This window comes from Gallinula chloropus (assembly GCF_964237585.1).
Source record: "Gallinula chloropus genome assembly, chromosome: 10".
In the NCBI taxonomy this organism is placed as follows: Eukaryota; Metazoa; Chordata; class Aves; order Gruiformes; family Rallidae; genus Gallinula; species Gallinula chloropus.
The window spans coordinates 9,244,694-9,257,272 of NC_140095.1; the positions used below are offsets into that span (position 1 = coordinate 9,244,694).

General features: G+C 52.9%; 1 protein-coding gene across 1 annotated transcript in view; it reads right to left on the bottom strand.

Annotated features, from left to right (window-relative positions):
- Positions 1-1,594: 1,594 nt before the first annotated feature.
- Positions 1,595-12,579, bottom strand: part of PDLIM4 (PDZ and LIM domain 4) — a 43,217-nt gene continuing 32,232 nt past the window's right edge. The window contains exons 4-7 of the mRNA XM_084268868.1: positions 8,113-8,291; positions 5,660-5,817; positions 2,829-2,949; positions 1,595-1,945 (exon numbers count right to left, since the gene is read on the bottom strand). Of these exons, the coding sequence (XP_084124994.1) occupies positions 1,741-1,945; positions 2,829-2,949; positions 5,660-5,817; positions 8,113-8,291 (663 nt within the window). The 3' untranslated portion in view covers positions 1,595-1,740. The remainder of the gene's footprint in view (positions 1,946-2,828; positions 2,950-5,659; positions 5,818-8,112; positions 8,292-12,579) is intronic.

The window sequence follows — 12,579 nt, forward strand, 5'->3', positions numbered from 1 at the left end:
CCAGGGAGCTCCCAGCAGAGGCCAGCAAACAGGCAGGAGCACTTCCCACCTGACTGCTCAGCCCCCTGCTCATTTACAGTTATCCCGAGTATTTCCTTTCAGCTGATCCCACGTTTTATCCACATAGTAGAAAAATCAGCCCTGCAATAAAAGTTTCTGTGTGTTTCATATACTCTAATAATTAAAACTGCTGAGGGCAGGAGGAGGGAGAGGTGGGGGTCCTGCTGCAGGCAGGGATGCACAGGACTAGCATTCCTCTGGCTGCGAGGCGGTACCCAGACGGGTGTACACTGGGACAGGAGGCTGCTGGGCACAGGGTGAGAGCTGCTTAGACCCCTGTTAAGGCACCATAGGAAAAGGTCTACAGGCTGCCTGTAACACCCTAAAGTCCTTATTCCCTCTGGGGTGCAGGGCCTGTAGGAAGGAGCAGTGTTCCCAGCCCTGCTCCCATTTTGGAGAGCCAGAAGGGGAAGGAGTGCTTTGCCCATCACCCCATCTCTCATTTTCCTTTTCCACAGGCACAGACATTTCTCTTTTCTCCCCCACATCCTCTCTGTCTCAGGTAAGGAGGAAGGAGGCTGGTGTGGAGCAGAACCACGCTCGTGGTACCACCCACATGGCTCCTACCACCACCCACTGTGGCACCCAGCAGCTGGGCGACTCAACTCTCTCTCCTCCAAGCACAAACACAAAAAATACCAACACTTCCCCAACAAAGCAACATCCCAGGATCCTCAAAAACATTTTACTGTCAAATACAGCAGATGATGGACCTGGCTAAAAGCACAGCCTTGGGCTACAGGGATAAATCCAAACCCAGGGCTCACTGCGGGGCTCGTTGCTGCTCCGGTGACTTCCTAAGTGCCTGGAGGGGTCTTATCAGCACCCCCCTGGCAGCAGTCTGGGGATCTAGAAATAAAAGACTAAAAAACCACAGCAAACAGCAGGAAAGAAGAGCCAGAGTGGCCAAAGCGAGGACAGCCTTGGGGTGGGAGGTTGGGAGAGGTGCAGCAGCTCTGTGATGTCAGCATCCTTGGTGACAGGGACACCAAACTGGGAGGGGAAGGATGAAAAGAGCCTTGGTGCGGAGATCTCTGGGGGAACTTCCATCGGTCCACATCAGCCTCAAACCCCACCGCCCCGACCCAGGGAATTTCACAGCAGTTGCTGTTTTAAGGGGCCACCTTTCTCTGGGACATCTGCTGGGGTGGGGCTGAGCAGGGGACCCCGACCCTCCAGTACCACATCCCAGATTCCTCAGGGGGTCAGTTTTGAATCACAGGGGCAGCCAGAGGGCAGGAGATTTGGGAGATAAAGGAGTCAGCTTCTCTGGTTAAAGTGCCTTATTTTCTTTCAGCTTTAGAACTCCTGCCTTGCTTTGTCAGGAGAGGGGGCAAACCACAAAAAACCCTCCAAAAAAAAAAAAAAATAAGGAATACTGATTTTATATGAAACAAAGTAGAGAATTAATCAATATTTACACAGATCTCGGGTAAGGTTATGGCCCAGACTAACAACCCAACACAGCAACCCAAAAAGCAGACTGTCAGGAAGAAGGGAAAAACCTGTTCGCTTTGCTTTCAACACCGCCCCCCAGAGACCCCAAGTGTAAACGGTTTTATCTAGGGAAAGGCATTTGAAACTTGGGCTTTGGTAATGGGGGCTGATTACAGCCACGCTGCGCAGCCGGCGGGGAGGACGTGGGTGGGCGCCCGACCTCTCCAGAGCTCAGCCCGGGGCTTAGACAAGTTCGACCTTCGCGTTGGGATAAACAGCCACCACGTCATATCCCTCGGGGGGCTTAACCCGCTCCTTGGCGTGCGTCTCGCAGTACAGCTGCTCTTCGATGAAGAAATACCCTCTCTGCTTCAGGTTCAGGCCGCAGTCGTCGCACATGAAGCACTCGGGGTGGTAGAGCTTGTCCCGAGCCTTGACGATTGTGCCCCTGGGGAGAGATGGAGACACCCTGAGCGTACAACGGCGTAAGAGAAGGAAAGCGGCGTGTTAAGGGCGTTCTCACCCCAACACTGCAGCCCCACCACCCCCAAAAGCTGCCAGCCTGCTCCAGGCCTGGCTCTGTGGGAAGGGATGCTTGGTTCCCCTTTGTTTGCAGCCCCTCTGTGCATCGCTCTGCGGCTCAATGCGATGCTTGGACTTAAATATCTACGCTCAGCCCAGGTCCAAACAGTGGGAACCAGTATCTTCTGAGCACCTGTGCATGCAGGCAACGTGCCTTCCGGAGCTCACCATGGCTTCCAGAGCTCACCACAGCTTCCAGAGCTCACCACACCAGCAAGGCCACGGTTACAGGCGTTTGCGAAGCCAGGGACTCCAAGCCAGCAAATCCGGCTTGAGCAGAACGCAAATTGCACCAGGACATAAATTACTCCACCAAGCAGCAGGAAGACGCCTGTATTCCCTGCAACCAGACCCCATATCCATCCACTGGGGAGTAACTCTTCAAACAAACAAACAGAAGTAACCCTCAGACCTCTCCTACTTGACCCTCAAAGCTTTTCTCACTCTGCAAGGCAGCCAAAGAGTGCAGGCACCGCTGTGCTACTCCTAGTCTCCACACAGTTACTACCATACGCAGGGCAGAAACCATCCTACACATCACCACCCTTAAGATTCCCTTAAAAGGGGCAACCCCCACCTCAGCCCCCCATTTATACACCACCAATAAAAACCAGAATGGGATCCCAGATGCCTGGCTATAAACACAAGGCATTCTGCTACCGATTGTAACCTGCGTCCCCGCGGGACCCGGTGCGACCGCGTCCCTGCGTTACCGTCCCCACGGAGCCCGGGGCTCCGGGGACACTTACACGATGCCGTTCCCGCAGCGGGTGCACTCGGGGAGCAGCTGCAGCCCAGGCATGGTGCCGCTGAGCTTTGGCACTGGGGGCTTGATGTTCCGGGGGTTGCTCAGCTTGTCGAGTTTTTCACCTGCCAAGAATTATAAACAGACTTGAGCAGAATGTAAGTTACAACAGGACGTAAGTTACACCACCAAGCAGCAGGAGGACTGGAGGTTTGTCCCCTCAGGGCTTTTGTTTTTACATTTTCCACTTCTTTTGTTTCCTTTTCAGAGGAGCCTGTCCCAACACAACCCTCAGCTGGCTTGGAAGGAATTAAAAAGCAAATAATGAGACCAAAAACCTCACAGAGCATCCAGGTCCACAGGGACCCTGCGCTGAGCCTGGCTCACCCTAACGAAGCAGGGGTGGTGGCAAGACCCCTTGGCAGCACCAGCAGATGATCTATCCCTGTATCATGAGAGCACCAGACCCGGTGTACTAAGCATTGGTGAGGCTGCACCTCAAGTGCTGGGTCCAGTTCTGAGCAAAATGAGCCCTGCAGAGAGAGCTGCTTCCCCTCTCCCCAAACGATGGGTCACTTCCTTCTATTTACCAGCCCACAGGCTCACTGCAATATATGGAGATGCTCTAACTGCACAGCCTTAACCATTGACAGCACTCACCCTTCCCCTGCCAAGGGAACCCAGGGAAGAGGCTGCTGTCATCCCTCCCACCTCTGCCAGATCCTGGAAGCTCCTTTCAGGCACAAGACAGGGCTGGTGAGGCTGGAGAAAACACGGCTTCCAGCAGAAACATCTTCTACAGAAACCAGGTCATGGCTTGAGACACCCAGTGCCAGTGGAGAAGAGATCTTGGCTTGGAAAGGACAATGTGCAGTGGGCTCAGGCAAAACTGAGTCATTTTAGGCTTAAGGAAAAAGGAGTGGGAAAAGGTCGAAGCTGTGGAGGAGCCTGGCAGGAATGCTGACAGGGATTTCAGCCGTGCTGGAGCATCATGGAGCTCTGTGCCAGGAGAGATGCTTTTCTCATCCCCTACACAATAAACACCATCAGCATCATAAGGACCAAGGCACCAGTGAGACGGAGCCCACAGCTGGTCACACACCCCCTCTGCCCCCTCTCCCAGCATGTGGTGGGCTGGTACCCAGACACTGCTGGTCAGCAGACACCTGGGGCTTGTTGGGGACAGTCCCAAGGGCTGGGGACAGGACTGTTCTGTCACCAACTTGTCCTCCCCTTCCCCCAGCCCTCCCCCTTCTCTTTCTCCCCTCCTCCTGAAGGGCAGCGCTGGGTTTCTCCCACCCCAGGGCTGTGGGACATGAGAGGAGGCAGCAGCAAACTAGAAAAGCTCCAGTTGTGTTCCCTTTCCCTGGCACAGAGAAGGGAGGAAGGCAGCAGCGTTATTAATTAGGATTAACACAGTCACTTCCTATTTGCTTCTTCCTAACGAGGAGACCCGGGGCTGAGCAGGCAACTCACCAGGAAGCTGCTCACGGCTTCTCTGGGTGAGGGACCTGAAGGTACATCTGGAACTTGTAATTCAGCCCAGTTTTCCTGCCAGCCTTGAAGGGGCTGTAAATATTTATGCCCAGTACTTCCAAGGCTGATCCCATCCCCTGCTTTGCCAACACCCCTACATAGTGCTGAGAAAAAGAACAAGGGTAGAAACCCTCGATGCTCAGAAGTAACCTGTGACCCTGCTGCCTCTTGTGAGGCAATAAGCCTCATCCTTCTAGCCAAAGAACATCCTTCTCCATCCTCACACACACACAGAAACCAGAGTGCAGCAGCCTGACTCGCTGCCTCTTGCAGCTTCCTGATGAGATTTGCAGCAGTGGGTGTTTTCCCATAAAAAGCCAAGTTCCTGGATCCACAGGGTCGGAACACGAGGCTCCTGGCAGGAAGCACAACCAAGAGTTGTGCCCTGATGTCTGTAAAGTGAAGCCTGAAAGTTTGGATGTGAAATCCCCAATGGACTTGAGGTTGAAAGGCAAATAAAGAGAAGCTGAAATGGATACTTTGGGGGTCTGATTATTTAATGCTCAGGGCTGGCTCCTTCCCCCACTAACGACACTGGCAGGAAGCTGTGACAGACCTGAGAAGTGAGCCAAGAGCTCCTGATCCCTGTTTCTGTGCTGCTCAGGACCATCCCACATCCGTATGCAAATGCCATTTACTTAAACAGGCCTGTGGTTCTCCAACAGTGATCCCATGGAGCTTCTACGTTCCCTGTGCCTAGAGCTCTGCACAGAGATGCTGGTGGGTGAGTTGTTACTCAGTATCTCCATCAAGAAGGGATTCTCATGGACAGTCACGTTCAAGAAATAAAATCCCAAACCACCAGAGGAGAAAACCATGATGCTCCTTGATATTCTCCCCACCAGAGGACCCGAGGCTTTTGATGTCTGCATGGATTCCTTACAGGGGTTCCCATGGGTTAAAACACCCCAGGAAAACAGCTGCCACGTGGAAGCTGTGTGCAGACCCTGCTTTCACACGGTGCTCAGGACAGCCACGGAATTTGGTAAGCCCCCAGATGCTGACCTGAGCATCTGAACCCCCGATGTGAAGCCCTCTCACAGGGTCAGACCCTCCCGTGCAGTGCTGAGCACTCAGGTGATGTGCAGTAAAAAGACAGAGCAGAAGAGTTTGTGAGCCCATCACTGACAGGTCCTTTAGAGGCTCCTTAAGCACCTGGACCTCAGTGAGGGCAGGAGAAGGAGGTTAATCCCACAACAGCAACCCAGTGGGTGCGTGGCCATGGGATGGGGCTCGGAGGGGCTGAGTGAGCCCTGGGCACAGGGAGGGGTAGAGGCCTGGGTGCTGGGTGCTCCTTACCGTTCTCACCAGCCTCCAGCATTCCCTGCAAGTACCGGAAGGATCCGGACTGCTTGGGCTCTGCAACCGGCTTCTCATAGTCCTGAAGCATCTTGTAGACATCCGACTCCACGTCAATCCCGTTCCTGCTCCGGGCCAGGGGCTTCAAGGGGTCGAGGCTGTTCCGGAGGGAAGCGGGAAAGGCTGAAGTACAAACAGCAACTGCCAGCTCACCAGGGAGGGCTGAAACCTCTGTGTTCCCACAGATACAGCCAGACACTTTTCTGTTCCCATGGGCTTCCTTGCCTGGAGGGACACCTGGCCCAGGAGCAGCCATGGAGCCAGGGAAGTTCAACCCGTTCCCAGATGGACTCGGGTTGAGCAACACAGCTCGGGCTGGCCCAGATACCAGATGCCTTCAGGAAAGAGAGCAGCTGCTTACAAGTGCTGTAAATCCCTCTGCCACACAGGGAATTTTTTGGGAAAAAAAAGAGGTAAAACAATGTGTTTCATGGATTACCAGGGCACCCACCCACCCAGGGGACCCACCCACCCCTTGTGCCACCACTGGGGCATCGGTGGGCACTGCTGCAAGGCACTGTCAGGACAGCATGTCTCCCTGTGCACAAATGCACCCTTCAGAGGTAGCAGATCTAGAGGTCATGGCATCTAAAGATCCCATTCCCAGACACAGACCACAGCTTTAATGAGAAAACCACCCAGCACTGCTCAGCACCTGGAATTTACCGCCCCCACCCCCAAAGTACACTCAGCCCTTCAGCATCCAGACCCAAGGCTGCTCCTGTGCAGCACGAGGGGGGTATGACAGAAGATGGAGTGATTCCAACCTTTATCCCACTTCATTCAATAGGTCACAACATGGAAAGTGCAGTTTGGGATCACAAATAGTTTGGGTACAAGCTTAAAGCATCCCCCTAAGCAGAGACAATTCAGGAGCTGCTCTGCTCTGCTGAGGCCCCCAAGCACAGCTCAGCTCTGTGGGAAGGGGCTCCTTTTCCTTTTAGAGGAGAAGGTCACCAAGGTCATTAGAAAGCCAATAAAAATAGCAAGACCCCTGAAGCCCCAGCAGCTTAATGTGTTTTAGCTGGTGTCTCAGTTTGTGCACTGGCATTATATTCACACCCACTTTCAAAAGAAAAAAAAAATTAAAAAATATTAAGAAATCACTTGCAAACAAAGAAAAAGGAAAAAAAAAATCACTGTCCAGGAGAAGCCACAGCTCTGTTTCCTGTGAGTGACCCACTTGGAAGTCCCACCAGAGTGGTGCTGGGGCCACTCCACTGGCTGTGATGCAGGGACAGAAGTGCTGCTGCTGGGGACCAGGGCAGCTCAGTCCCCATCCCTGTGACCCCCAGCCAGCCCAAACTCTCCCCACGTGTCCCGAGTGCCTGTCTGCCCAGCTACAGCCCTCTCATCCACCAATTCACGTGTTTTCCATGAAAAACAGGGCACATTTTGACCAGCCCAGCCTGACAGAGTCCAAACTGGAGGAGAATGCCCTTCTGACCCCATCCTGCTCAGACACCCGAGCTCATCTCCCTGCTCCTGGCTCAGGCACCACCAGAGTTTGTTCTCCCTATTTTCTTTGTGCAGTTCTCCTCTTTCCAACTCCATTAACTGTCCCAGGGACAAACTGGCTCACGGCATCACCGAATTTGAGCCCACACAGAGCTCCCGAGCTGAGAGGGAGCTCGGCACAGAGCTCCTGAGCTGAGAGGGAGCTCTGCTCTTTGTATTCCATGCAGAGTATTTTGCCAGTCTGGAGGAACATAAATCAGGAGCAGTGTAAGCTGCGTGGAGGCATCGCAGCCCTCAGCCCACAGCCTGGCTCGTCTCAAAGTCCGAGTCGCCCGCCTGAACCGTTCTTGGCTACACAACCCCCTTCTCTCTTCCCTGTGAGTGTTATTTATTCCCAGCCTCCCTGACAGCTGCATTAAGCAGATCTCACATTTATAAACACCCCAGTTAATTTGCTCTGTGGATGCCTCCAGCTCCCAGGCTGAGCGTTTGCTGCTGGGTCCGTGGCGGTGGGATCCTGACTCTGAGGATGACACAACCCTCCATCCTGCCTTGGATATAAAACTTTATCAAGCCAAGAGGCTGACCTCTGTGCTGCTGGCTGGCATTAATCCCAGCCTGGGGACCAGATCTGATGCCATAACCTATGTACCCCCACTGGCCACAGAAGGGTCTTAGCGACATGTGGAAAGCCAGCACCTTCACAGAGATAACCATCTGAGCATTGCTTCAGCACCACAAGCTTAAATTCAGTTCAAAATTTCACATCTCCAACCCTTTGGTTTGGTTTTGTTTCCTTCTTTCCTCTTTTCTTTCCCCCCTTTCACCCTGAACTAACAGAGCAGGAGCTGCACCCAGCATCTCCAGGAGCGTCACCACTGACCCCCGACACCGAGTTTGCATGACCAACAGCATAAGCCCAGCTCTTACCCTACCTCTGGGCAGGAGAGATGTGGAGCCCACTCAGCTGGCCTGGCAGAGCCGACTCGGAGCCGCTGTTGGCGTAGAGCCGGGTCGGGTGGTGATGCTGCACGTTCAGCATCTGCTTGTTGTCCATGGGGCTGCCACCCGCCCCGTGGGGCATCGGCCTCCTGCTCTGGGCAGGCCCATTGTCCTGGAAAAGAAGAAAAAGCAGGGAAAAAAATAAAACCAGCCCTGAGATTTATAGTTCTTGGTACGACGCAGATGGAGAGGCTGCGCTGGGACGTGCAGCTTGCAGCAGCAATATTTTATATGTGCTGTGGAAAGCAGAGATACACATCAGGAAAAGGAAAACTCTGGCTTGACCCCCAGTTAAACCTTGTGGAATCTGTGCAGCTTCCCTTGGTCTCCCACCAGACCAACTCGCCTGCTCCTCCACTGTGAGCCACTGCTGAGTATTCTGCACTTACCCTCCTGCAAAGGCATGTTTGTTGTCTCTGCAGAAACAAAAGGGCTGTGGGGATGCTGCTCTGTTCGTGTTACATCACACTGAGAGCACTTCCAGAGCAACTTTCCACTCCAGACTTTAGGACAACCACTGATGTACCTTAGTGAGCTGGATAAAACCCAGCACACACGGGCTGGGCAGGATGGGAGGCTGAGGGTGCATCGAACCCACACCAGCAGCTACCCTCACCCACAAAGCTCTGTGCCCATTCAGGGAGGTTTCCTCCCCAAATAAGCCCACAGTAATTTGCAGTGCAAGGAACGTGTCCATGAAGGCTTTAGCTCAGTATCCCTGTTTTCCTTTGCTTTTAAACCCCCAGGCAAGCTACAGAAATCTCTCTGCCCCGTGACCCCAAGTCAGGAACTCAGGTGCCATTAAAGCACAAGTTTTCCATATTATTTTAGCCACATAAACCATTACCTAGGTGTTTTTCCAAAGCTTTGTTAGTCACCCCGTGCACACCCAGAAACCTAACAGTACATACTGCTAATCTTGCCAGGAGCCACTTAAGCCAGTCTTTACCCACTAACGCCCAGCCTGGGTGGGACCAGTGGCCCCCTCCCCAGAGAGAGGCTGATTCCAGCAGTGGAAAGCTGGACAGACACGTGCCAGCTGTGGCTATTTCCAGCCACGTGAGCCAGAAACATGCCTGCACCCATGGCAGACACAGACACTTGTCTAAGAGGCAGTAATCTGTTTAATCTGGTTTAATCTGTCTCAGCGATGCTGCCTTGCTCCAGTTTCTCAGTTGACTGAAGCTGATGCAAAAGCAAGCAGGGAGAAGAAGAAAACACCATCCTGTGAACAAATAACAAAGCCCATACTGCAGAGCTCTAATACAAAGCTTACTTTTGACTAAAATAATCCAATAAATACTAATTGGAACCGAATGCTTGTCACTGGTGCAGAGCAGAGAAGGCTGGTGCTCCCAAGCCTCATAAAAACGAGCAGCTATGAGAAATAGAAAACAGATCCTGCTGGAAAAAAGGGCCCTGAAAGTCCAATCCCTCCGTTCTTCCTAAGGCAGAACTCCCATTGATAAAAACCAGGCGTAATTAAGGACCACATGGCGCCTCTGAGGGGGTTTTTCAGCCCCCAGCTGAACAACTGCAGCTTCTGGCACCTCGAAAGCACCGGCAGCTGCCCTGAGCCCTCACTGCTCCCTCCACACCAAGAGGCACCCACACGTGGGGAAAGCTGCTTCCAACGTAAGAACTTCACATTGTCCATTAAAAAAAGGAATTTCACTGCCAGGAATAATATCATTTTAACTGTTCCCCAATTAATATTCTTTTAAAAAAATATAATTACAACCAGGCTGTGGTTTTGCAATTCTCAGATTTACATTATTATTTCAAGGGAAATAGAGAAAAAAACCCACTTTTAACTGTGACACAGAGAGGAAAAGATGCATTGTAACCATTTTGGGGAGAAAAGCAAGTGCTGGCTGGCAGGCTGTTGTGAGCTACAGAGTTCTGTTTTTAAAAAGCCATTATCATTAATTATCTGCACATCACAGGCCAGACACACACTCAGTGGAGCCTCTGCATGCAGAGGACAGGGCAGGGTCTTCTGCTCTTCTCCCTGCTCACCCTGTGGGTTCCTCCACAGCCAGGATATCCAGGCTCTTCACCAGGGAACACAGGGCTGGTGGCTGTTCCTGCAGTGAGAACCTCCTCTGTCACGGGGTCTACAGACCATAATCTCCATGGACTTGCTGTAACCCCAAGTTGCTTGTAAAGCACCAGCCCCTCGGTCCCGTTCAGCTCAGCAATTTGTACATCAAGAGCAAAGGTTGCTGTGAAGCTCAAAGTTACAGTCTGGGTGCTGGTGCTGGAAACAGGGTGTTTCTGAGCCCTCCCCGTGCTGCCTGGTGTCCTTGGATGGCACCAGCTGCCCACCCCTGTGGGAGGAGGATGCTCGTGGTGGTGGTAGCTCACCCCAAGTCTCCACAGATGTGTTATAAAGCCATGAGTGACCCAGGAGCATCCACTGGGGTTAACGGCACCTACCAGACCAAGTTGATGGAGGTGAAGCAGTGGATGCTCCTCAAGCTTTTCCTCTGCAGGCTTTGGAGAGCTGTGCTTCATGCCAAGGGCAGCTGATGGCTTTGTGGGAAACACACGGAGGGAATTCACCCCTCAGAGCACACCAGTCCCTGCCTCCCTCCTCAGTCTGGGCTTCTCCTCTCCACATCTTCCCTGATGCACTAAAAGCTGTTCCTGGGCCTGGGCTCGGTCTCCTTTTGCTCATCTCAAAGGCTGCTTCAGCGTTTTCCCAGGAGACCTCTCAAAGGCTTCGCGTTGTGCAAGGCACTCATGGATTCATTCTCAGAAGCCTAGAACCAGATGGGTTTCTTCCCAGTTCTCCCATTCAAGATCAGAAAGAATTTCCCCCACCCCTGGGGACCTAATTTGCTTCCCTCTGCTGGCTTCCCTTCCTGCTTTTTACAGCTTTGCTTAAATTCAGAGGGCTTGCAAACCCTTCTCCAGGAGCTGGCCTGGGAAGTTTCACTGAGGAGAACTCCTTCAGCCCACAGACCAGAAACTCACAGCCTGTTTTCTCACACTTGCCTTCTAGGACCCTCGATTCCAAAGCGTAACCAACCTCTGGACACGCAGCATTTGGAGCTCCTGGAGCCCAAACCTCCCCACGCCTGGCAAACACCTCACACAGCTGTCCCACACCGGATAAACACAAAGCAGAGCTAGCAAGGAGGTCTTTGAAGTCCCAGTTCCCAGGAGCAGGTGGGTTTTGGGGTGGTTCTGCATGTGGCTATAGTATGGGAGGGCAGTGGGATGTCCAGCCAGACTGACGTTCTCCGGTCACCGCCTTGCTGGAGGTCTCCAGGCTGTCCCTTCTCAGGCATGAGCTGAGGAAAAGGGATTATTTGGAGGGGAAAGAACTTCAGCAAACAAAAAAAGATGATGTGCAGCAAAGCCAGCGAGTGCCTCGACCAGCCCTTGCACAGCCTGGCCAGAACACACTCTCCTCCTCTTCCTCCTCACATGTTTATCAGCACTGTGTGCACACAGCCCATGCTTTACCTGGTAACACATGAGAAGGGCTGCCCTTACCAAGCAGTATTTATATCCCAAGGACTTATTTCCAGCAGCTGGGGGATGTGACACAGAGTGCTGGGAGCGTTTCTCTTGGGGGGAAGTGAGGGCAGCCATGGGTACACAGCTGTGGGTACACAGCTGTGGGTACACAGCCATGGCAAGGGCATCAGCGAGCAGTGCCTGGCCTCGAGCTGCCAGAAGGATGGAAGCACCCATGAGATATGTCAGGTTGGCCGTTGGGCCTGAGCTACTGCACCTCTTCCCACTGACTCTCCATCACTCGCAGCCAGATGCCATCAACTTTCCCTGCACCGAGCGGCATCACCCTGTGTACAGAGTCACCAGCACATTTTTGGGTGCCACTGCTTATCAAGACAGGAGAAAAAGAGAAATGTAACTGGTTTTTGGGTGCCTGGCTTTTATCCCCACCATGCAACGCAGCATCCAGAGCATGACAGGAACAGTTTCCCTTTTACATTTCAGGAAAGGATGGTGAATGACAGGTTGCTGGGATTTAACCCTGGGAAATCCTCAAAGAGCCAGAAACTTTTTTCCAGAAACAGGGAGGGCTTTTTTTCCCCCCTTCCTTCTTCTCCAAGCACTTACTCAGTTTCTCACAAGCCCCTCTGCTCCAGACTCTGTCCCCCTCACTCAGCTGAAGGCATTTGGTTCAGCTTCAGCGCGATGTCTGGGCGCAGAGCGCTGTGCACCATCCGCAGAGGAATGGAGCACAAATGCTTTTCACAGGACATTTCAGGTCCCATTTCAGGAAACATGTAGGGGGCAATCGAGAGAAGCAAGTTGAAGGTGTCAACAGAAACACAAAGACACTCAGTGGCTTCGCTGTGCAGAGCTGGGCCGTTCTGCAGGCAACAAATACCAAGCCAGGCTTTGCCTGCTCGTTACTGCTG